This window comes from Macaca thibetana, chromosome 12, assembly GCF_024542745.1.
Source record: "Macaca thibetana thibetana isolate TM-01 chromosome 12, ASM2454274v1, whole genome shotgun sequence".
Classification (NCBI taxonomy): Eukaryota; Metazoa; Chordata; class Mammalia; order Primates; family Cercopithecidae; genus Macaca; species Macaca thibetana.
The window spans coordinates 9,282,072-9,306,292 of NC_065589.1; the positions used below are offsets into that span (position 1 = coordinate 9,282,072).

The 24,221-nt window shown below is 48.9% G+C and overlaps 2 protein-coding genes across 2 annotated transcripts in view; both read right to left on the reverse strand.

Annotated features, from left to right (window-relative positions):
• The window catches only part of SAG (S-antigen visual arrestin), a 40,659-nt gene extending 20,999 nt beyond the window's left edge, over positions 1 to 19,660 (reverse strand). Inside the window, exons 1-7 of the mRNA XM_050751568.1 lie at positions 19,481 to 19,660; positions 18,245 to 18,347; positions 11,374 to 11,434; positions 8,753 to 8,797; positions 6,697 to 6,890; positions 4,494 to 4,553; positions 408 to 484 (exon numbers count right to left, since the gene is read on the reverse strand). Coding sequence (XP_050607525.1) covers positions 408 to 484; positions 4,494 to 4,553; positions 6,697 to 6,890; positions 8,753 to 8,797; positions 11,374 to 11,434; positions 18,245 to 18,319 — 512 coding nt within the window. The 5' untranslated portion in view covers positions 18,320 to 18,347; positions 19,481 to 19,660. The remainder of the gene's footprint in view (positions 1 to 407; positions 485 to 4,493; positions 4,554 to 6,696; positions 6,891 to 8,752; positions 8,798 to 11,373; positions 11,435 to 18,244; positions 18,348 to 19,480) is intronic.
• DGKD (diacylglycerol kinase delta) overlaps positions 1 to 24,221 on the reverse strand; it is a 681,592-nt gene that overhangs the window by 149,233 nt on the left and 508,138 nt on the right. The gene's annotated exons all lie outside the window — the stretch shown is intronic.

The window sequence follows — 24,221 nt, forward strand, 5'->3', positions numbered from 1 at the left end:
GCAGTGAGCCGAGGTCACATTGCACTCCAGCCTGGGCGACAGAGCGAGGCTCCACTTCCAAAAGAAAAATAAAATAAAATACAAAAGTGGTTAAAATGGCTAACTTCATGTTGTGTATATTTTACCACAAAAAAACAAACAAACAAACCAAAAACCTAAAGAAAGGAGAAACCTGGGAGTTTCACGGGATTACGTGAGCCCTGGAGATTGCTAACTTCCCTGTCATTTTCTTGTATTTTTTTTTTTCCCAGAAATGATCAACCTTTGACCTCTATCCCACATGCAGATGGTACCCCAGCTGTGCCAGCCCTGTGGGAAGAGTTCTGTCCCACAGAGACAAGGTAAGGCCATTTCTTCTCTCCACCCCCACCGCAGACCCCTCACCTATTCCACAACCAGACTCTTACTTCTTGGGGATTTTGTCCTCTTCGTCATCGGCGCTGTCTGTGGCGAATGCTTTGACCTCAAAGTCAACCCCACAGGACTGTTGGGAAGAGACAGCAGACAGGCAGCGATCAGTGCCTCCCGCCCCGGGTGCCGGGCCAGAGGGCCACACCTCACGTAGGGCACGTGACGTGGCACTATCTCTTTTTGTCTTGGCCGTGTCCTATTTGGGGTTGCACCATTTAGGGATTTGGAAGCATACTAACAGTGAAACAATGACAGTAGCACAAGGAGTGTGCCATGGGCCCAAAGCCCTTAGAGGGAGGGGATCCGCCTGCCCCATGAGCCCTCCTGCTGCCGTGGACAGTCATTTGCATCCTCGCTGTCCTTGCCTCCCGCCACCTTGCACACTTAGGTGTCCCCAACTGTGACCCCGCACATGTTATTGACTTCCACTGCCTACAGCAGGGGCCAGAGGTACAGGCACTCACAGGGCCAGCGCTGGGGTCCAGGAATCCCCTGATATAGTGTGAAACCCTGACCCCCATGGTCACCTGCTGTTCAGCGGCAGCCTCATGTGGCCAGGCAGCAAGGCACCCAGTGCTGGCAGCTCGATTTTTTATTTTTTATTTTTTATTTTTTTGGAGACAGAGTCTCACTCTGTTGCCCCCAGGCTGGAGTGCAGTGGTGTGATCTCGGCTCACCGCAACCTCTGCCTCCCGGGTTCAAACGATTCTCTTGCCTCAGCCTCCAGAGTAGCTGGGATTACAGGCATGCGCCACCATGCGCGGCTGATGTTTGTATTTTTAGTAGAGTTGGGGTTTCACTATGTTGGCCAGGCTGGTCTCAAATTCCTGACCTCGTGATCTGCCTGCCTTGGCCTCCCAAAGTGCTGGGATTATAGGCGTGAGCCATCGCGCCCAGCCAGCTCGATTTTTTAAAAAGAAACTCCATGTGGAATTTGGAGTGAAATCTCCTAGTTTTTAAATTAAATAAAAAGACTTTTAAGCATTGTGTGGGTTGAATGAACACATCTGCCAGTGACCTTCCCCCGATTCCCAGTGTGTGAAGCCCCTGGCCCCCAGTGCAAGCCCTCGGTAACCTCCCTCATCTCTGCACGTTCACAGGTGTTGGGGAGCCAGAGGAGGGCACCAGCCTGCCCTCCACCACTGCCTGGAGGGGAAAGGAGAGCTGACAAAAATTACAGGAAGCCAGTTCTGTCCATGGTGACATATGAAGCACGATTTATCGGTTCTGCAACCAGGGAACCATAGCAGTTCTAAACTCTAGGTGGAAAATAAATACGCATCCTTCCCTGCCATCAGCCAGCCATTGTTCAGCCACACCAGCGCCTGCTCTGCTTGCCCACCTGAGTTCCTCAGCTGTCGAGCCCCCAGGCCCCCAGGCATTCAGGCACTTCTCTCAAACTCCCTGGGCTCAGGGCTCGCCCCCTTTCCTGAAGCCCTGCAGCTGTGCTAAGACCTTCTCCTCTCCTAGAACAGGAAACAGGTGGTGCTTTGTTGGGCCTGTACAGTGTTGTAAAAATCAAGAAAGGTCACCTAAAAATCTGAATTTGGGGTCTCTCTTACAGAAAACTATAAGATCTAACACAACCAATTTCATTTCCCATTGTTCTGTGCCCCCTTCTTCTGTAATCACCTCGTCTTCCCCCATCTCGACTGCGCACACCCCACCCCATTTTCCTGGACCAGTAGCTTCGAGATGTTCTGAAAGTTGGATTTGTAACATAGCCCAGTAAACAGACACAAACATCTGAAACAACTCTCCTGATACCATATTCAGCTTCACCATGTGTGACCCACTCTGAGATTTTCCAATCCATTCCGTTTTGTTCTATTCTATTCTATTGTATTCTTTTTTTTTTTTTTCCAATGGAGTCTTGCTCTGTCGCTCAGGCTGGAGTGTAGTGGCGCAATCTCAGCTCTCTGCAATCTCTACCTCCCAAGTTTGAGCGATTTTCCCACCTCAGCCTCCCGAGTAGCGCACCACCATGCCCAGCTAATTTTTGTGGGTTTTTTGTTTGTTTTTTGTTTGTTTGAGATGGAGCCTTGCTCTGATGCCCAGGCTGGAGTGCAGTGGCACAATCTCGGCTCACTGCAACCTCCGCCTCCCAGGTTCAAGCAATTCTCCTACCTCAGCCTCCTGAGTAGCTGGGATTACAGGCACCCACCAACATGCCTGGCTAATTTTTGTATTTTTAGTAGAGACGCGATTTCACCATGTTGGCCAGGCTGGTCTCAAACTCCTGACCACAGGTGATCTGCCCACCTCAGCCTCCCAAAGTGCTGGGATTACAGGCGTGAGCCACCGCACCCAGCCTGTTCCATTCCATTCCATTCCATTCTGTTTTTTAAAAATGCCATTTTGGATCCACAACATTGATTTCACAAACCGCTATCAGGTCAGATGCCCCAGGACAAAAACACTGCCCTTGTCATCACCTATCACTGCCCAGCCCATAATCCAGCTACAGAACCTGCCACTCTGCCCTTAGTTGTATCTGTGTAGCTCCCTTCCTCATGAATCCCAGATCCAGTGGCTTACGGGGCCTGAACCCACAGGTCCTGGCACCTCCCTCTTCTCCTGTCCCTACTGCCTCCTTCGACGCTGGAGCCCCGTCCACCTGCCTCACTCCTCTCTCACACACCCTCAGCCCCCAAATCACATGCTTAGCCAACTCAACTCCATTCTCAACTCTGTGGCCATAGTGACCGTTTGGAAAGTCAGCGCCTGTCATTCATAGCCTGCCAATGGCTCCCATCTCATTCAGGCAAAAACCCAAGTCTCTACAACATTGACAAGGCCCTTCATGATCTGGCCACACCTTCCCTTCCACTCTAACCTCAGCTTCCCACTTTCTTTTTTTTGTTTGTTTTTGAGACAGGGTCTCACTCTGTCGCCCAGGCTAGAGCGCAGTGCAATGGCATGATCACAGTTCACTGCAGCCTCTGCTTCCTGGGCTTAAGTGATCCTCCTACCTCAGCCTCCCAAGTAGCTGGGGCTGCAGGCATGTGCCACCAATCATGGCTATTTTTTGTATTTTTTTGTAGAGATGGGGTCTCGCCACATTGCCCGAGCTAGTCTTGACTCCTGGGTTGATCCACCCGCCTCAGCCTCCCAAAGTGCTGGAATGGCAGGCCTGAGTCACTGCACTTGGCCTCCTCTTCCATTCCTTGCTCCTCTCACTCAGGAGGCAGCCTCCTCACTGCCCCCGGAACACAGCAGGCGAGGTGTGCCCTCCACCTGGAAGGCTCTCCCCTGGGAGAGTGTGGCTTCTCCTTGGCCTCATTAGAGGCTGGCTTTAAACACCCTCAACACACATCCCACCAGATACTCCCGTAGCCTCTCACAAGCCTCTTGTTCTCCACAGCATCCGTGGCCACCTGATACTCCCGTTGCCTCTCACAAGCCTCTTGTTCTCCACAGCATCCGTGGCCACCAGATACTCCAGTTGCCTCTCACAAGCCTCTTGTTCTCCACAGCATCTGTGGCCACCTGACATGCCGTGTAGTTCCTTGTTATTTGGGTTTACCTGGTGCTCTCGGTTAATGTGTGAGACTCACGGGGGTCGGGACTCTGTGATTTTGTTCACAAGGATGTTCATGGTTAATAATCGCTGAAGATGAGTGATGGGTTCATAGAAGATCTTTATACTGGTCACTCTACTTTTGGGTATGTTTGAAATTTTCCGTGATGAAAAGCTATCTTTAAAAGACTAATGGGCCGGGCGCGGTGGCTCACACCTGTAATCCCAGCACTTTGGGAGGCCAAGGCAGGCAGACCACTTGAGCTCAGGAGTTTGAGACCAGCCTAGTCAATGTGGTGAAACCCTGTCTCCACACAAAACACAAAAATTAGCTGGGCGTGGTGGCACACACCTGTAGCCCCAGCTACTCAGGATGCTGACGCTGGAGAATCCCTTGAGCCCAGAAAGCAGAGGTTGAAGTGAACCAAGATTGTGCCACTGAGCCCCAGCATAGGCAACCGAGTAAAATCCTGTTTCGGAAAAAAATAAAAATAAAAAAATTAAAAGTCTATTGAAGGAATGAACAAATCCATGAAACCACGGCATTTCTTCTTGAACTGACCTTTCCGGTATCTTGCGGAGCTGGCTGCAACATCACTGAACAGGGCAAGTAGTCAGGAAACTGTGGAAAGAAACAAATGAAAAATCATTTATTTCAGAAGGGGCTGTTCCATAGGTAATATATAATCATGTAAAAATTAGAAAATAAAGATGATAAGCAAGAAAAAAACATTCAGCTATACTCCTGACACCCAAATACATGTTGCTAACATAACCTTCCCAAAATTTCCTGCCTGTACACATAAATATGTATGTTTTGTCTTGAGATGGAGTCTTTCTCTGTCACCCAGGCTGGAGCGCAGTGGCATGATCTTGGCTCACTGCAACCTCTGTCTCTTGGGTTCAAGCAATTCTCAGGCCTCAGCCTCCTGAGTAACTAGGATTACAGGCACACACCACCATGCCTGGCTAATTTTTGTATTTTTGCTACAGATGGGGTTTCACCATGTTGCCCAGGCTGGTCTCAAACTCCTGATCTTAAGTAATTCACCCACCTTGGCCTCCCAAAGTGCTGGGATTATAGGCGTGAGTCACCGCACCTGGCCACGCCTAAATATGTGTATGTGAGAAGACATTTTACAGAAATGGGACAAAGTACTGATCATGTTCTGTAGTCTGTTTACTCACGTCATTAATTCTAGTCCTTTTCAGAAAGGATTGTGACCATTTTCCCACATCATAAAATATAGTTCTGAATCATCTGCTTTAGGGCTCTAGAATATACATTTAACGTAGCCAGTCCCCTTTGTTGGCTACTGAAGTGGTCATTACTTTTTTTGCCATTATAAACAATGCTGTAATAAATCAGTGTTAGCCAATTAATTATATAAGCTGCACTGCTAGAAAGAGAACCACATTTTTTTTTTTTTTGAGATGGAGTCTCGCTCTGTCACCCAGGCTAGAGTGCAGTGGCACAATCTCGGCTCACTGCAAGCTCTGCCTCTCGGGTTCACACCATTCTCCTGCCTCAGCCTCCGGAGTAGCTGGGACTACAGGCGCCCGCCACCACACCCGGCTTTTTTTTTTTTTTTTTTTTTTTTTTTTTGTATTTTTAGTAGAGATGGAGTTTCACCATGTTAGCCAAGATAGTCTCAATCTCCTGATCTCGGAGAAGCACATTTTTAAAGGCTTTCAATACATGTTGACATATTGGCTCTAAAAGGTTATGTCACTTCAAACTCCCAGCACAGGTATATGGGAGCACCCAGGACCATATAACTTTTTCATAAATGTGATTTTGTAAAACAATTGTGATAAACATAGAATGACATCAAATTTACCATTTAAGCTATTTTTATGGTTCATTGGCATGAAGTATATTCACAGTATTCTGCAGTAATCACCACTATCTATCACCAGAACGTTTTTCATCATGCCAATCTGAAGCTCTGTTCCCATTAAACCCCAACTCCCCATCCTCCAACCCCCCAGCCCGTGGGAAGCACTATTCTGTCTCTGTCGGTATGAATCTGATTACTCCACGTATCTCCTGTAAGCGAAACCATAGAGTATTTGTCTTTTTGTGTCTGGCTCCTTTCATTTAGTATAACGTATTCAAGATTCATCCATGGTGTAGCACAGAACAGAATTTCATTCCTTTTTAAGGCTGAACCATGTTACTTTGGAAGTGTATATACTCTTAAGACAAATAAACATGCTAATAAAGGGAATGGTAGCTTCCCCAACTGAGCTCACGCCCAAGACTTCAGAGAGTTTGCACCCTGGCGCCGTAGGTAGCCAGGTCTCAATGGATGAGAGACGGGCCCCCAGAAAGATGAAGATATCTCCTGTGATCCCCCAATCTGCAGGCAAGGGAAAAGATGACGTCTTACTTCCCTAAGCTCTCCCGTCCCGTAGGGAACCCTTTCCTGCTCAGAACTCCCCAGGGCCGAGAGGCACTTCTGTGAGCTTGCTTTTTCCAGCTTAGCAAGCAAAGGAATAACACGTGCTCATGTAATTAGGGGGTCGGGTGAAGGGAAATATGTAAACGGTAGGTTGAAAGGGTGTCTTCAAAGGCTGAGAGGCTATTTTCAAAGACTTAAAAAAAGACAATCACAGACCATGCAATCTAGAATTTCTTTCAAGGGTGCAATTTCCAGGCCCGCGGATGTGAAGTTCTTCCTCTGTCCCCTTCCCTTTGCCCCCACCCACATGATAAGGTGCTGCGGGTGAAGGAAGCAGGGCCGGCTGGAGGAGTCACCCACCGTCAGCAGAAAGGGGTACGTGTTGCTCCCCAGCTTTTTGAGCAGGCTCTCTTGCAGCTTTGTGGGGGTGCTCGCAGCCCCCACAGGAGGGTACACCTGGACCCGGGAGAAGTACAGGTCCCTGCGGAAGGCCAGGCCGATCACATCAATGTCCTCTTGGCCATAGCGGAAGGCGCAGGTCAGAGTGACATACACTGCAAAGGAGATGAAGGCAGGGTTGGACTTGGCACTCGGCCTGGCACCCACCACCACTGATGGAGTGGGTAGCGGGCCCGGGTTTTCAACTTTTAGCATCTGGAAAGGATGCGGGTTGGGACTGGAGAGAACCCTGCCACCCAGCTACTCCACACCGCTCTGGAGAATCAGCCCCTTCGTGAGGGTTCACCACTCTAACCGGAGATCCTGGCATCTCCCTCCCAATTGTGTCATGTTGTCAGAATGGTAGGAATCTGCAGACAGAGGACCCAGTCCCCTCCATCCTGCCCGCCCCCTTCATTCCCTAGCTCCGTGGCCTCAGAGGCTTTGAGACAGTGCTGGCTGCTCACGTTCTGGCGGGCAGGATGTCTGGACGAATGAAGGAAGAAGGTAAGATGCAGAGGGAAACAGTGCTGGGCAGCCAAGCAGATGTGGGCCAGAGTTAATCGTGGGCTAAGCGAGGAGCCAGAAGGCTCACAGGCCACATGGGGAGGCGAAGTCCAACTTGAGAAGGCTCGAGTTCCAGCCTCCTTTTCACAGTGCTCTGAAACATACTGAGCGTGCTCCAAACCCCCACTTCTGAAAATTCCACTTGTTGAACAGACTTAAAGTGCGCGCCCAGTGGACTAAAAGAATTGTATGGAAGTTCACTACGCCTTCTAAAAAAGACACAAAGCATGTATCTCTCAAATATAAAGCGCGTCAGAGGTGGCCCCTCCAAGTGCGTGGCGGCTGTTGGTTGAGAATTTTGCCTGTCAGCCTCAAAGGTAACTGCCCCTCGCTGCTGACTCAGAAGAAATGGTGGCCACTCACTCGCCCCTCATTCAAAGTCAGGACTAAGAAGGTGCCCAGAGACCACCCAGTTTGACAGCTGTCCTGTGCTGTGGCTTTCCCTGAGAACAGGCGCCCTTCTCTGGTCAAGGACATGGGCTTTCAGATGTCTCCTGGTCCAGAGAGGAGCAGGGCACCCATATGTCTCCTGGTCCAGAGAGGAGCAGGGCATCCAGGAGGAAGGTGGAGAGGACAGAGGGGGCCGTTTGGAGCCCCATTTCAGCCATGCCCCTCTTGATGCTGATGGCCCCACAGCTGACATATTCCAGTGGCACATCCAGGGTTCTCAACAATTCCTTGATGTTGCCAGTAGCAACACTCAAAAAGGCATATTTAGAATGGAACTGAGTCAGTGACATTATCACAAGGATAGCTGGAATCTGTTCTAATTTGGTTTACGCAACTGTTATTAGTAACAAATTACTTACCACACACATCAAAACTGCCAGAAATCTTCAAGGGCACCGTGACACTGGTTCAGAACCATCAAAGTAAGCGCCATCATAAATTCCGGGTCTTACTCCCCCTGTCTCCCGGCAGGCATCATTTGCCCCTTTTTAGTGTTGGTTGAGAATTTTGCCCGTCAGCCCCAACAGTAACTGCCCCTCGCCACTGACTCGGAAGAAACACTGTCCACTCACTCTGCCCTCATTCATTCAAGGTCTGGTGTCCTCCTGAGTCTGAGGCAGCCCAGGCGCCCTCCTGAGTTTGCCCCTAGCACAGAAGTACACGATACAGGGGTTAGCACACACCGATGGGGGCCACAGACCTGGGCTCCATCTACCATCTACTTATCTGCCACCCTGGACAATGACTTTGCTGAGCGAGTGAGCTCTGGTGTCAACGGGACCTATGTCACGTGAATTAAGTACGGGAGTGTGGGTCAACGGGCCTGGCACTGGTTCCATGTGCAAGAGCACTGCCTCTGCCTTCCTGTCTCTCCTTCCACGTAAATGCCCCTTCCCAGAGCCGCCCAGAGAGCAGCCCACTCCACCCAGAAACCAGCCTGAGACAAGGGGCTTCATCTCACCTTTCTTTCCCTTCACGAGATCAGGATCAACCAACACGACACCATCTAAGGCAAAAGAGGGAGAGAGCAGTGAGGGTGGAGAAGATCAAAGAAACCAGACACCTACTTTAAAAACTATGTATGTTTTTAATTGCACATGTAATCCATGTTCATTATAAGAAAGAAAGAAAAGTTAAGGGCAAAAAGTCATCCAAATTCCTACTACCTAAAAATACCTATTGTGAAGCTCTCGGTGCAGACTTTTATTTTATTTTTCCAGGCCAGGTGTGGTGGCTCATGCCTGTAATCCCAGCACTTTGGGAGGCCGAGGCAGGGGGACTGCTCGAGCCTAGGAGTTTGAGGGCAGCCTGAGCAACACAGTGAGATCCTTGTCTCTACAAAAAGCTTTTTAAAAAATTAGCAGCAGCCTGGGTAACAAAATGAGAGCCTGTCTTTACATAAAATTAAAAAAGTTAGCTGGGTGTGGTGGTGCATGCCTGTAGTCCCAACTACTCAGGAGGCTGAGGCAGGAGGATCCCTCGAGTCTGGGATGTCAAGTCTGCAGTGAGCCATGATCATGCCACTGGACTCCAGCCTGGGTAATAGAACCAGATCTTTTCTCAAAACATATAAAAAAGAAAAAAGAAAAAAAGTTAGCAGGGCATGGGCCAGGCATGGTGGTGCCTGCTTGTGGTCCCAGCTACGTGAGAGGCGGAGGTAGGGGGATTTCTTGAACCTGGGAGGTTGAGGCTGCAGTGAGCTGTGACCATGCTACTGCACTCCAGCCTGGGTGACAGTGAGACACTGCCCCGCACCCCCGCCCAAAAAAATTTTTCCCGACATATATAACTTAATTATATGAATGCTTTTACTAAGAAAAAAAAGATCCTATTGTACTTACTGTTCAGCTAACTGCTTTCCTCACTCAATTATACATTGAAAACATCTATTCAAACATACATACATCTATACACACACGTATATATATACACACACATATAGACAAAACATGTGCTAAGCATTTTAATAGCTACATATTACTCCATTGAATGGATGTACCATAATTATTTAATCACTTTCTATTGTTAGGGCATCTAGGTTTTTTCCAGTTTTTCCCATTGTGATTAATATTGTGATGAACATCCTTATACATACATCTTTATATCTCTCCATGACTTTTTAAAAATAAATTATAGAATTGGATTTGGCTTTTGATAACATGCTGTCAAATAACCTTCCAGAAAGTGTTTTGCCAAGGCACATTTTCATATCCAGTGTCTGAAACTGCCAGTTTTTCTACACTCTTTAAAAAACGTTTTGTGTTGAAATGATTATAGATTCACAGGAAGTTGCAAAGATAGTACAGAGACGTCCCTCGTATCCTTCATCCAGTTTCTCCCAATGGTTCCATCTGCCATAATTACAGTACAATATCAAAACTAGGAAGCTGACGTGGGACGTTCTGAGAAACATTTTGGTTCTTTCCGGTTTGGAGTTACCACAAATAAAACTGCTGCGAACAATCATGTATAGGTTTTTGTGAGGACACAGGTTTTCATTTCTCTGAGATAAGTGCCCGGGATGCAACTGTTGGATCATATGGTAAGTACATGTTTCGTGTTTTAAGAAACTGCTGCTGGGCGCAGTGGCTCGCACCTGTAATCTCAGCACTTTGGGAGGCTAAGGCAGGCAGATCACTTGAGCTCAGGAGTTTGAGACCAGCCTGCGTAACATGGCAAAACTCTATCTCGACAAAAAAATTAGCGGGGCATGGTGGCACATGCCTGTAGTCTCAGCTACTTGGGAGGCTGAGGACAGAGGATCGCTTGAGCCCGGGAGGTGGAGGTTGCAGTAAGCCAAGATCTCACCACTACATTGAAAGTAATGGCAAAAAACTGCAATTACTTTTGCAGTAACCTAAAATATTTTAGCCATTTTGGGAGGCATATAATACACTCTCACTGTAGCTTTAATCTGTATTTCCCCGATGGCTAATGATACCAAAGATGTTTTTACGTGCTTGCTTGTCTTCGTGTATCTTCTTTGATGAAATGTCTCTTACTGTCTTTCCCCCATTTTCTCATAGGATCTTGCTTTTTGTACTGCTGAGTTCTGAGCGTTCTTCATACATTCCAGACATGAGTCCTTTGTCTCTTCACACTCTTTAAAATTCTTTCCAGCCGGACACAGGTGGTTCAAGCCTGTAATCCCAGCACTTTGGGAGGCCGAGGCGGGTGGATTAACTGAGGTCAGGAGTTTGAGACCAGCCTGACCAACATGGTGAAACCCCATCTCTATTAAAAATACAAAATTAGCTGGGCGTGGTGATGCATGCCTGTAATCCCAGCTACTTGGGAGGCTGAGGCAGGCGAATCACTTGAACCTGGGAGGCAGAGGTTGCAGTGAGCTGAGATCGTGCCACTGCACTCCAGCCTGGCCAACAAGAACGAAACTCCATCTCAAAAAAATAAAAATAAATGTAAATAAAATTGTTCCCACTCAGCCAGTGGAAACTCACTGATGTTTTAATTTGCATTTCTTTAATTAGATTATTAGCAAGGCTGATTTTTGAAAGTACAAAGTGAGCAGTTATCCGTGACTTAAAGGAAAACCAGCATTACAATTTTCTCCAAGCAACTTACCCACAGGCTGGACTTGGCTGACATGGTCTATGTAGTCTCTCTTCCCCAGGTAGATGGTCACCTGCAAGACAAGTGGGTGTGGGTCTAAGGGCCAAAGAATGCTAAGCTAAGGCATCCATGATAAAAACCAGCTGCAGCCCGGGTGCGGTGGCTCACGCCTGTAATCTCAGCACTTTGGGAGGCCAAGGCGGGCGGATCACGAGGTCAGGAGTTTGAACCTGGCCAATACGGTGAAACCCTGTCTCTACTAAAAAAAAAAAAAAAATACAAAAATTAGCTGGGCATGGTGGCATGCGCCTGTAGTCCCAGCTACTCAGGAGGCTGAGGCAGGAGAATCGCTTGAACTCGGGAGGCAGAGGTTGCAGTGAGCCAACAGCATGCCACTGCACTCCAGCCTGGGCAACAGAGTGAGACTCAGTCTCAAAAAAGAAAAAAAAAAAGAAAAATATGCAAATGAGATGTTTGCCATTCATTTGCATATTACATCTTTTATTTCCGGTTGTGGAATGAAAGGTATCCCCTCTTTGTTACAAGAACTTCTGGACAGGCTGGGTGTGGTGGCTTAACCCTGTAATCCCAGCACTTTGGGAGGCTGAGGCGGGTGGATCACCTGAGGTCAGGAGTTTGAGACCAGCCTGGCCAACATGACGAAACCCCATCTCTACTAAAAACACAAAAATTAGCCAGGCATGATGGTGTGTGCCTGTCATCCCAGCTACCTGAGAGACTGAGGCAGGAGAATTTCTTGAGCCTGGGAAGAGGAAGTTGCAGTGAGCAGAGATAGTGCCACTGCACTCCAGCCTGGGTGACAGAGCGAGACTCTGTCTCAAAAAAAAAAAAAAAAAAGAACTTCTGGACAGAGCAAAGAGGTGGGAGTTCTGGAGAAGCCCCTGAAATACCACCAGGTGAACTTCTGCACAGGTAGACCTGAAGCCGTAGCCCGAGGGAGCTGGGTGGAGAGGGGATGGCCATTATCTGGGTCCACAGTCCCTGCCCCTGTCCTGCCCCTGGCAGCAAAGGTCTCCACCCACTCATGGGAGAGCAGGGTTGGGTTCCCCAGCCCTCAGCACTTTAACCCATAGGACTGTGCCTTGGTGGTGGTAACCCAGAGTCTCTGCACGTCTTTCAGCATCTACTGCACAGTCCCGGGCACACAGGGATTCAGTGTTTGCCAAGTGCAGCCATGAATGAGAGCACACTCTTTCACTGAGCGGCCCCCTGGCTGGCCCCCTTCTTCAAATGAATATTTTGTATTCCAGGAACGGCCTGAATCATTTTTGTTGGCATTAAGTCCTCTCCTATACGCTCCCCTTCCACCCATATCAGATGTCCCGAAGTGTGGCCCTGTGTCCTCTAAGTTACTCGCATGATTGATGCTGAAGCGACTTCAAGCAAATACCGCTAGAACCCTGGTTTACAGAGAAGATTCCGCAGGAAACCTTATACTCCCAGCGCTAAGCATATTTGGGAGGCCTCACTAGCCTGGGTGGTGTGGAAGCCTGGCATCTGAGAGGAGCGGGCTGACCAGGACACACACTGCTACCTGCTGGTTCCTGCAGTGAGTCCCAGCTTCCTAAACACTGTGGGTGTATTGGCCTTGCCCTCAAGATCCCCCTGGGGGCCTGACCAGGGTGTGTTACCCTAGTAGATTCCCTGGTGTTCTGGCTTCTGGGCAAGGTGGGCCAGATGTTTGTCCCCACCTTGCTTGCATGGTGGCCGGGTCTGGGGCTGGCACAGCCCCCTAGTGGGGATCACAGTTCCTGGCAGGTAGCCCTGAGGGCCTCGGGGTTCTGAGACTTGTGTGATCCCTTAGCCCCAGGGAGGTGCCAGTGCCCAGCTGCTCGTCACTGCCATGTGGCGCACTGAGCTCTTTCTTGTAATTTTTTTTTTGAGACGAGGTCTCATTCTGTCGCCCAGGCTGGAGTGCAGTGGTACTATCTCACCTCACTGTAACCTCTGCTTCCCGGGATCAAGTGATCCTCTGACTCCCAGCCTCCCTGACTTCAGCTGGGACTGCAGTTGCACGCCACCATGCCCAGCTAATTTTTTATATTTTTTTTTTGTCGAGACGGGGTCTCGCCATGTTGCCCAGGCTGATCTCAAACTCCTGGGCTCAAGCAATCCACCCACCTCGGCCTTCCAAAGTGCTGGGATTACAGGCATGAGCCACCACTGTACCTGGCTATTTCTTCTGATTTCTTCCACACCTGCCTACACCTTAGCAAACAGCCCCTTTTAAAAACTCTCCTCTGGCCAGGTACAGTGAGTGGCTCATGCCTGTAATCACAGCACTGAGAGACTGAGGTGGGAAGGATCGCCTGAAGTCAGGAGTTCAAGCCTGGGTAACAAAGTGATACCCCCTCCTCTGCCCCCTGCCATTTCTCCAAAAAAAAAAAAAAAAAAAGATTAGCCTGGCAACATGATGCCTGCTTGTAGTCTCAACTACTTGGGAGGCTGAGGAAGGAGGATCACTTGAGCCTAGGAGGTTGAGGCTGCAGTGAGCTACGATCATACCATTGTACTCCAACTCTGCTCTCCCACAAAGGGGGTAAAGAGATCTTCACTGGTCCCCAGAGTGAGACCCTGTCTCTAAAAAAAAAAAAAATTCTCCTCAAATCAACCTATTTGGAGGCTGCCTTGCAGGAATGGTAACTATTACATCGCTATTCAGCTGCTCAGTGTCTAGCGGCTGCTCACTCCTTCTCTGTGGCATAAACTCCAGGGCCTTGTGCGTGGCCACCCTGAGAGTGTCCCCTCTAACAGCTCCGCTCTTCCCTGGGCTCTGGCCACAGCGGCTCTGCCACAGCTCCCCCAAACACCACAGATTTGTGCCTCTGTTCCTATTGTTTCCACTCTAAGGAAGGCCCTTCTGCTGCCCTTTCACCTGGGGGCAATCCTATCCACGCTTCAGGGGACACCTCAGGGTCCCCATCTCTCCCTTTGCCCAGCACCCCCTGGCCTTTGGTGCCCCGGGAGCACATGGCCTGTGATTCCACCTCAGCGGCAGCACACTGCGTTCTGGATGTTCTTGCAGGAGCCTGTCTCCTCTGCTAGACTTCGCCTGTCAATTAGGCAAGTGCTGCTTTCATTCATCCCATACACGGCTACGGAGGCCCCAGCAGCTGCCGGCTACTGAAAATAAAAACTGAAGAAGACATCCCCTTGGTCCCCAAGGTCCCTGCTTTTTGGTTGGGAGCCCAACAAGTGAACTGACAATTGTGCCCCTGGAATAAATGCCAGGGCAAAGGCTGGTGGGGAGGAAGCCTGAGGGGAGGGCAGGGAGGAGGGAAGGAGAGAGGGAAGGTTCTTGCTTTCAGAGGAGGCTCTATCCAGTGGACAGATAGCATAGCCAGGGGACAGGGGACGGTGAGGGCATGCTGTCTGAGCAAAATGTATACAAAGCCCGGGGCCCTGAGATTGCTTCTGGAACTGCCAATGGCTTCACCTGCAGGTGAATGGCCACCGAATGGGGATGCAGGCTGCTGCTGAAATGGTCTCATGGGACGTGGCCCTAAAGAACCTCAGAAGACGTTGAAGCGTTTTAAGCAGGATGAAAGACTTGAATTAAACAGTATTTAGAGAAGCTAAATAGAGAAATAGCTTTTGGAAGAATTAAATAGCATTTAGAGTGCTTATCATGTATCAAGGGCCAAGCTAAGCACTTTGACCACATGGTTTCACTTAATCCTCAAAGCAACTCAATGAGATAGGAATGGAGCCCATTTTATAGAAGGGAGCACTGAGATTTAGCTCATATCAGCAGTAAAGTGGAGAATGGATCGGCAAGGGGAGGGCCGGTTAGGCAGCCTGACTGTGGTGCAGATGAGGGGCACCGGAGAGTGGCTGGGAGAGAAGAGGGTAGGTGAAGAGAGGACGTGTTTCTTCTCTTTCAAAAGGTTCGGTTGCAAGGGAAGAAAAACTAGAAAGGATATAGGGTCGAGGGTAGTTGGTGGTTGTTTTGAGGTGCATAAGATCAGTACTTACTTATTTATTTGTTTTGTTTTGTTTTTTGAGACAGAGTTTCGCTCTTGTTGCCCAGGCTGAAGTGCAATGGCGCGATCTCAGCTCATTGCAACCTCTGCCTCCCAGGTTCAAGCAATTCTCCTGCCTCAGCCTCCCGAGTAGCTGGGATTACAGGTGCCCACCACCACGCCCAGCTAATTTTTGTACTTTTAGTAGAGACGGGGTTTCTCCATGTTGGCCAGGCTGGTCTCGAACTCTTGATCTCAGGCCATCCACCCGCCTCAGCCTCCCAAAATGCTGGGATTACAGGTGTCAACCACCGCGCCTGGCTGGTACTTCTTTTCATGCCCAGACGAAGTACTAGCAGAGAGGAGAGGCTGCAGACACAAGCAGACCAATGGCTGAGGCCCCTGAGGAGGTGGCCAACCATGAAACCCAGGGTGTAAGAGGTGGTGAACTTCAGATGGGAGCAAAGCACCCCTTCCACTGCAACAGGAAGGGCAGGGGCAGGATGGGGGCAGGTAGAGAAGTGGGTGATGGAGACTGTAGCCAACCTTCAGGGGGCCATCCAACAGTCACACACCCCTTCTTCTGGATAAAAGCTGCAAACTGTGTTCAGGGACCACCATCTTCCACCAGGCGGTGTGCTCAGAGGAGGCCAGCTCCAGGGAACGATTCTTGATTGGCCTGATTCACTGTGATCATCTAATTCTTCTGCCTTGGGATTGGCTTACGGTGGGCATGTGACCCAGTTTTGGCCAATGAGATATGGGAGAAGAGGCTTGGGAAAGATTTCCTGACCTTTACAAGAGACCCCAGGAAACCACAGCCTCTTCCTTCTGGATGTTGTCAAGTGTGGGTGAGACGCCGGGAGCGGGGGCATTTAGCCACCTGCTGGAGGATGAAGGTCAAAGAAGAGGGCAACGTCCGGAGAATCACAGAGAAATGGGCTCAAAGCCCTGGCACCTCATGCCTGGGGCCACACAGACGTCGCTGGCAAAATGATCTGAATACATGAGACAGGAATTGAATTCTCTTTTCCCCACTGTGATGACTTATCTACAAAAACCCTCTACATTTCTGGGTGGAAAGGACGTCTATCTAGGAGCGAGGGGAAAACAATGTGGGACACCAACACGAGTAGTTTCCTCTTCAGCCAGAAGTTGAGATAAAATGGACTGGAAAGATGCAACTTGGGAAAGAGCTTGGAGAACGAAAGAATCAGAGTACTTGATTAAAATGACCGAGTTCCTTAGCTAGGAAAGGAGAAGGCGGAAAGCACACAGGCAAAGCCGGATCTCCTGGGTGGCACAGTAAGGATGGGGAGGTTCTTTGGCCCCCATATGGGTTTCAGAAGTCAGCCACAATGGGCCAGGTGCGGTGGCTCACACCTGTGATCTCAGCACTTTGGGAGGCCAAGATCGGGGGATCGCCTGAGGTCAGGAGTTCGAGACCAGCCTGGCCAACATGGTGAAACCCCATCTCTACTAAAAATACAAGAATTAGCCAGGCGTGGTGGCGGGTGCCTGTAGTCCCAGTTACTAGGGAGGCTGAGGCAAAAGAATTGCTTGAACCCAGGAGGCGGAGGTTGCAGTGAGCCGAGATCACACCACTGCACTCCAGCCTGGGTGACAGAATGAGACTCCGTCTCAAAAAAAAAAAAAAAAAAAAAAAAAACCAGAATGATGGCGAGCTACCCTGTCCAGTAGGGTAGCCACTGCTTAAGGTGGTTCCCGGACACCTGAAATATGGCCATTCCAAATTGACATGTTCTGTAAATGTAAAATACACACCAGATTTCAATAATTCTTATATTATTTATGAGTTGAACTGACAGTTTTTTGGATATAATGGGTTAAAATAAAATATAGCATCAAAATGAATTTCACCTGTTTCTTACTACTTTTTAAATGTGGCTACTAGAAAATTTAAAATTACGTATGTGGCTTGCACTGGATGGTGCTGAGCTAGATTTTTGGCTCATAAGAAGATGTCAAGTGGCGCTAACCGCAGACGCTGGACGGTGGACCCTCTCCCATGCCAGGAAGTTCATGGACACACCTGGAGCATCTAACGTGCTCCTGGAGAGTGGTGGAAGGGGGGCAGACTGGGGCCCTGCAGGCCCAGCTGAGGCTTGAGAGTCCCGTGGTGGGGTAGGTGCACAGCGAAGGAGTCACAATGATCACTGTCTGGGTTTTACCCAGGCAGGTGACACAAGAGATAGACAAAAGGCCAAGGGAATCACAGGTAACACTGACAAAACACTGTTTAAATAACAGTGTTTAAATAGTAGGTCAAGGGTTCAAGGCCGGCTAGGAAAAGAAGCAGAGGTGGGGCAGACAGTGTGGGGATTGAGGGATTGGGAGAAAACTGAGGGTCATAGGACTAAAGTCTTGATGAGATTGAAGAGAACCTGTGTTTCTGCAGTTCATTCACTCATTTATATCTCAGTGATCATCCATCTTAGACAGAGACGAAAATAGACACAAAGCTTCCCTGGCCCTCACAGGGTTTGTTTGTTTTTTATTTGAGACAGAGTCTCCCTCTGTTACCCAGGCTACAGTGCAGTGGCATGATCTGGGCTCGCTGCAACCTCTACCTCCTGGGTTCAAGTGACTCTTGTGCCTCAGCCTCCCAAGCCTGGGATTACAGGTGCCTGCTACCATACCCAGCTAATTTTTTTATTTTTAGTAGAGATGGGTTTTGCCATGTTGGCCAGGCTGGTCTCAAACTCCTGGCCTCAAGTTATCCCACTTCAGCCTCCCAAAGTGCTGGGATTACAGGCATGAGCCACGTGCCCTGGTCCTCAAAGAGTTTTGATGTTGCTCGTGACTACACTGTATGTGAAAAAGCTCCATTTTTAAAAAACAATAATTTCTATCAAACCACTCACTGCTGCACCACTCACCGATTTGTCCCGGGAGATCTTCTTGAAGATAACATGGTTCGGTTCGGACTTGCTGGTCTTCCCGCTGGCTGCCATGTTATCTGTCCCTGGCAACTTCTACCACCTTGGGGTGTTGGTCAGGCGTTAAGAGGACTGGAGAAAGGTAAGACAATCCTAAATATCAAGTCAAGAACATCCTGGGTATGAAATCTACTCACAAGATGCTGTGCACCCTCACCATTCCCTTCTACCGGCTTCAACATCCGAGTTTCACTGATGAGTCTTTGCTTAGTTTGTATTTTACTGCAGCATGATTTGGGGTGTTTTCGATATTTTATTTTTCTTGGTAAGCTTCAGACATTTCTCAGTACACCTCACCAGGGAGTCTAGCTAGATTCCAGTGAGGTTTTACTTTCTGGCTAACCTTTGGTGTTATCACACTTAGCCAGGTGGAATTTAAAGTTCTATCGTGACTGTGTCTAATGGCAAATAAATCAAAAAAGTTCCTGAAAACCACAACATAACTACTTCACAAAGACTGTTTTCAAGAATATATTAATGGCCGGGTACTGTGGCTCACACCTGTAATCTCAACACTTTGGGAGGCTGAAGTGAGAGGATCATTTGAAGCCAGGAGCTGGAGACTGGCCCGGGGGACATAGCAAGATCCTATCAATTTTTTTTTTTAAAGACTATATTAAAATCCCAAAAGTTCTATTCAGCAATTCCTACTAAGAGATAGCCACCCTGTATTACAATTAAGAGGCCGTCTTAGTGGTCTGGAATTAAACATACTCTGAGGTTTTTTTTAAGATATAGGATCTCGTTCTGTCGCCCAGGCTGGAGGGCAGCATCACAATCACAGCTCACCGTAACCTCGAACTCCTGGGCTCGTGATCCTCCTGCCTCAGCCTGCTGACTCGCTAGGACTACAGGTGTGTGACACCATGTCTAGCTCATTTATTTTTATTTTTGTTTTTTTTTTTTTTTAGAGACTGGGTCTGACTGTATTGCTCAAGTTGGTCTCGAATTCCTGGCTTCAAGTGATCCTCCAGCCTCAGCCTCCTGAGTCGCTGGGACTACAGGCATGAGCCATGGCACCCGGCTCACTCCGAGTCTCCTTAAATAGCAAAGTCTTACGGAAACCACACAGAAAAGGTGAAGGCGGGACCTACTGTCTGCATGAAAACGCCCATCCTGGCTCTTCCCCACACCTGCCCCAGGTTTCTGAGGTTTTGGCCTGTGGTGGTCACATACCTTGTGATTTGTCACCAACCAGGTGGGAAGGGCCGGGTGGCAAGGAGAGGGTCTCTATGCTCTGAGACGATGAACAGCCAGCCCCTGTTCTGAGCAAGCTGGTGCCGTCTCACCAGCTGAGCCTGCAGAGGTACCGCTGAGGACCCTGGCCTGTGTATGTGGGGAATTTGTAGGGGATCTAGCGAGGATGCCCAGCGTCCAGGTCTCAATGTCTAAAAGCCAAATCCCACTTAAGGAGCAGAGTTGGATTAGTGCTGAGACAGTGAACTGGTAGTTTCAGCAGTTCTAAGCATTAAGCAACACCCCCGTCCCGGTCTCCATACAGAGGGTCTCAGATGTGTGAGTCACCCAGCTCACTTGGGGAAGGTTGGTGGGAGGGCCAACAGCTAAATGAAAGCTACTTTTTCTTCTAAACCTCTTTGGATTCTGGAAATAGACTGATTATCCCTTCATTCCCGGGCATTGCCAGGACAGGAAGAGATTTGATTAAACTCAGCAGGCAGCTAATGCGACCTTGGGGGTGGGGACTAAACAAAAAGGTCAAGGAGAAATGTCAGCCTCAAGATGAACCCGGTGTTATGCAAACCAAGCTGGATCTGTCCCTCTCCTCCACCCGCTCCTACTGACTGATGGCTCCAGGAGTCCTGTTGATCCCCTCACTGTCTCTGGAACCTGTCTGCCTCCTCCCATCCCCAGCACGGCCTTTGCTTCCCAGGACTGGCCTGACTACATCTATTTCTTTTCTTTTTTTGTGTTGTTTTGTTTTTTGTTTTGAGATGGAGTCTTGCTCTGTCTCCCAGGCTGGAGTGCAGTGGTGCAGTCTCGGCTCACTGAAACTTCTGCCTCCCAGGTTCAAGTGATTCTCCTGCCTCAGCCTCCCGAGTAGCTGGGACTACAGGTGCCCGCCCACCACACTTGGCTAATTTTGTTCTTTTAGTAGAGACAGGGTTTCGCTATGTTGGCCAGGCTGGTCTCGAACTCCTGACCTCAGGTGATCCAACTGCCTCGGCCTCCCAAAGTGCTGGGATTACAGGCGTGAGTCACCACGCCCAGCCGACTATATTTATTTCTACCCTCCAAGCCCTTTTCCACACAGAGGCAGAGAGACCTTCTGAGCCCGGACCTGTCACCCCTTGCTTATAATCACCCATTGCTCTTAAAATGCAGGCAAAAAGCTTGCAGCCTCTGGAACCTCCGCCTGCCTTTCCTTCCACGCCGTCTGCCACGCTTCCTCCTTCCCACTGTTCTTTTTGCCTGGAACAAGCCTCTCCTCTCTCCACTTTGTTGACTCTTCTTGGCCTTTCAGATTTTTGACCAGGAGTCGCTTCCTCAGGGGAGCTATCCCCAACCTCCAGGACCAGACTGGAGGCACACTTGCATTTCACTCTTTTTTATTTTTTTATTTTGAGATAGAGTCTCACTCTGTTGCCCGGGCTGGAGTGCAGTGGCGCCATCTCGGCTCACTGCAGCCTCCGCCTCCTGGGTTCAAGCAATTCTCCTGCCTCAGCCTCCCGAGTAGCTGGGATTACAGTTGTGTACCAGTACGCCCAGCTAATTTTTGTATTTTTAATAGAGATGGGGTTTCGTCATGTTGGCAAGGTTGGTCTCGAACTCCTGGCCTCCTGAAGTGCTGGGATTACAGGCATGAGCTACCGTGCCTGGCCGCATTTCATTCTTGGTTGGGAATTATTCTACAGTCTCTCTTCTCTCACGGGAGTCTAGGCTCCATGAGGGCAGGGCCTAGGTCATTTCATTTCCCTCACTTTTGTCTTCACAGTGCCCAGAACGATGCCTGCTCCCAAGAACACTCAGGGAATGGATGGAGGGGACTCTGTGACCACTAACACACTTACATGGGGGACTGACTTGGGAACGAAACGAGTATATGCAGAAAGCTTGTTCCAACATTTGGGGTATCAGCATCCACTCAAACATTCCAATGGCTTCCCATCTAAGTCTGGACAATGCTTGCCAGCATGCTCTGGCCCCCCGTTACCTCTGACTTTATTTCTCACCACTCTCTCTCCCTTGTCCACTTCGCTCCAGAGTACCGAGTCTGTTTTCTTTTAGAGACAGGGTCTAGCTCTGTCACCCAGGCTGGAGTGCAGTGGTGCAATCACAGCTCACTGCAGCTTTGAACTCCCGGGCTCAAGCGCTCCTCCCACCTAAGCCTCCCGAGTAGCTAGGACTACAGGCATATGCCACCACACCCAGCTAATTCTTTAAAATTTTGTAGAGATAGAGTCTTGCTATGTTGCCCAGGCTGGTGTCGAACTCCTGACCTCAACTGATCCGCTCACCTCAACCTTCTAAAGTGTTGGAGCTACAGACATGAGCCACCACCGCTGGCCTGCTTTTCTTTAAACCTCCGTCTAGGCCTTTCCACTTGCCATTTCCTCTCCTGGAACATTCTTCCCGCAGCCGGCGACATGGCTCACTCCTTCAATTGCTTTGAGTCTTCACTTCAATGTCACCCTATCCTTAGCATATTCTTTTGTTGGCCTCACCATACCTGAACTGCAAAACCCCTATTTTAAAACACAAAGATTATTCATTGGTGTTAAAACCATCAGGTGAAGAGTTGATGGGAAAATGACTGTAGGACTGAAGCGATGCCACATGGATCATGCTGTCATCCCAAGGTGCATGGCAGATACCAGGGTCAATCTTCATATTGCCGGTGGTGTTAGCCACATGGGATGTGTCCCTTGGGGTTAACTTGAATCCATGAGCCTTCCGACATCATTTCTAGTTTATTGGAAATACAAAGAATGAGCTACGTGACACAAGTGAACTGCCAGACAAATCCAACAAACAGTGCCGTAGAAATGGGGTTTACTAGGCCAGGCGCGGTGGCTCATGCCTGTAATCCCAGCACTTTGGGAGGCCGAGGCAGGTGGATCACGAGGTCAGGAGTTCAAGACCAGCCTGGCCAACACAGTGAAACCCGTCTCTACTAAAAATACAAAAATTAGCCAGGTGTGGTGGTGGGCGCCTGTAGTTCCAGCTACTTGGGAGGCTGAGGCAGAAGAATCGCTTGAACCCAGGAGGCAGAGGTTGCAGTGAGCCGAGATTATGCAACTGCACTCCAGCCTGGGTGACAGAGCCACTCTGCTCTGTCTCAAAGAAAAAAAAAAATGGGGTTTACTATATTAAAAGATGCTGAGGCACTCGACACCCAGATGTCGTGTGCAGCTCCAGACTGAATACACAACTGGCCAAAAGGGATGTGTAGGACATTTTGGGTTCATTGGGAAAATCTGACTGTGGTAAAATGCCTGGAGTAGAAAGGTGAGAGATTGTGACAGAACCAACAAGGTTGTAGAATGGTGCGTGTCACACATCCACGTTTTGAAAACACACAGAGGCTATGTATTTGTGTATATATACATATATGTACATTTACAGAGCACTTTGAGAGGCCAGGGCAGGTGGATTATGTATTTGTGAATATATACATATATGTACATTTATTGAGCACTTGGAGAGGCCAAGGCAGGTGGATCGCTTGAGCACAGGAGTTTGAGAACAGCCTGGCAACACAGTGAGACCCCATCTCTATAAAAAGTAAACAAAATTAGCCAGGCCTGGTGGTGTGTGTACCAGTGGTCCCAGCTACTTGGGAGGCTTATGTCAGAGGACTGTTTGGGCCTGGGATGTTGAGGTTGTAGTGAGCCGCGAGCATGTCACGTATTCCAGCCTGGGCAACAGAACGAGACCCTGTCTCAAAAAAAAAAAAAAAAAAAAAAAAAAAAAAAAATGCTGTGCCAGGCACAGTGGCTCACACCTGTAATCCCAGCACTTTGGGAATCAGAGGCGGGCGGATCATTTGAGGTAAGGAGTTCGAGACTAGCCTGGCCAACATGGTGAAACCTCTTCTCTATAAAAAATATAAAAATTAGCTGGGTGTGGGGGTAGGCGCCTTTAATCCTAGCTACCTGGGAGGCTGAGGCAAAGAATCACTTGAACCTGGGAGATGGAGGTTGCACTGAGCCGAGACTGCATTCCAGCCTGGGTAACAGAGTGAGACTCTATCTCAAAAAAAAACCCAAAAAACAAAAACAGACAAACAAGAAAAAACAAAAAACAAGTCATTCTTTTTCTTCTTCCCCTCTATCTTCATTGAGATATATATATGAGGCCGGGTGCGGTGGCTCAAGCCTGTAATCCCAGCACTTTGGGAGGCCGAGACGGGTGGATCACAAGGTCAGGAGATCGAGACCATCCTGGCTAACATGGCGAAACCCCGTCTCTACTAAAAACACAAAAAATTAGCCGGGCGAGGTGGCGGCGCCTGTGGTCCCAGCTACTCGGGAGGCTGAGGCAGGAGAATGGCGGGAACCCGGGAGGCGGAGCTTGCAGTGAGCTGAGATCTGGCCACTGCACTCCAGCCTGGGCGACAGAGCGAGACTCCGTCTCAAAAAAAAAAAAAAAAAAAAAAAAAAAAAAGATATATATATGAAATGGGTGAATTTTGAAATAGAGATAGACATAGATGAGTGTAGGCAAATACATATAGAGGGAAAATGTATCTAATAACTAACAAAATTCACCCATTTTGAGTGTACAGTTTGATGAGTTTTGGTCATCATCTACATTGTGTAACCATCGCTGTGATCAATTCCACTACTCCCCAAAGTTCCCTGTACCCATTTCCATCAACAACTCCATCCACCCTCCTGCCCCAGGCAATCACAGATCTGCCTTCTGTCATGAGCTCTGCATATTCTACAATTTTATT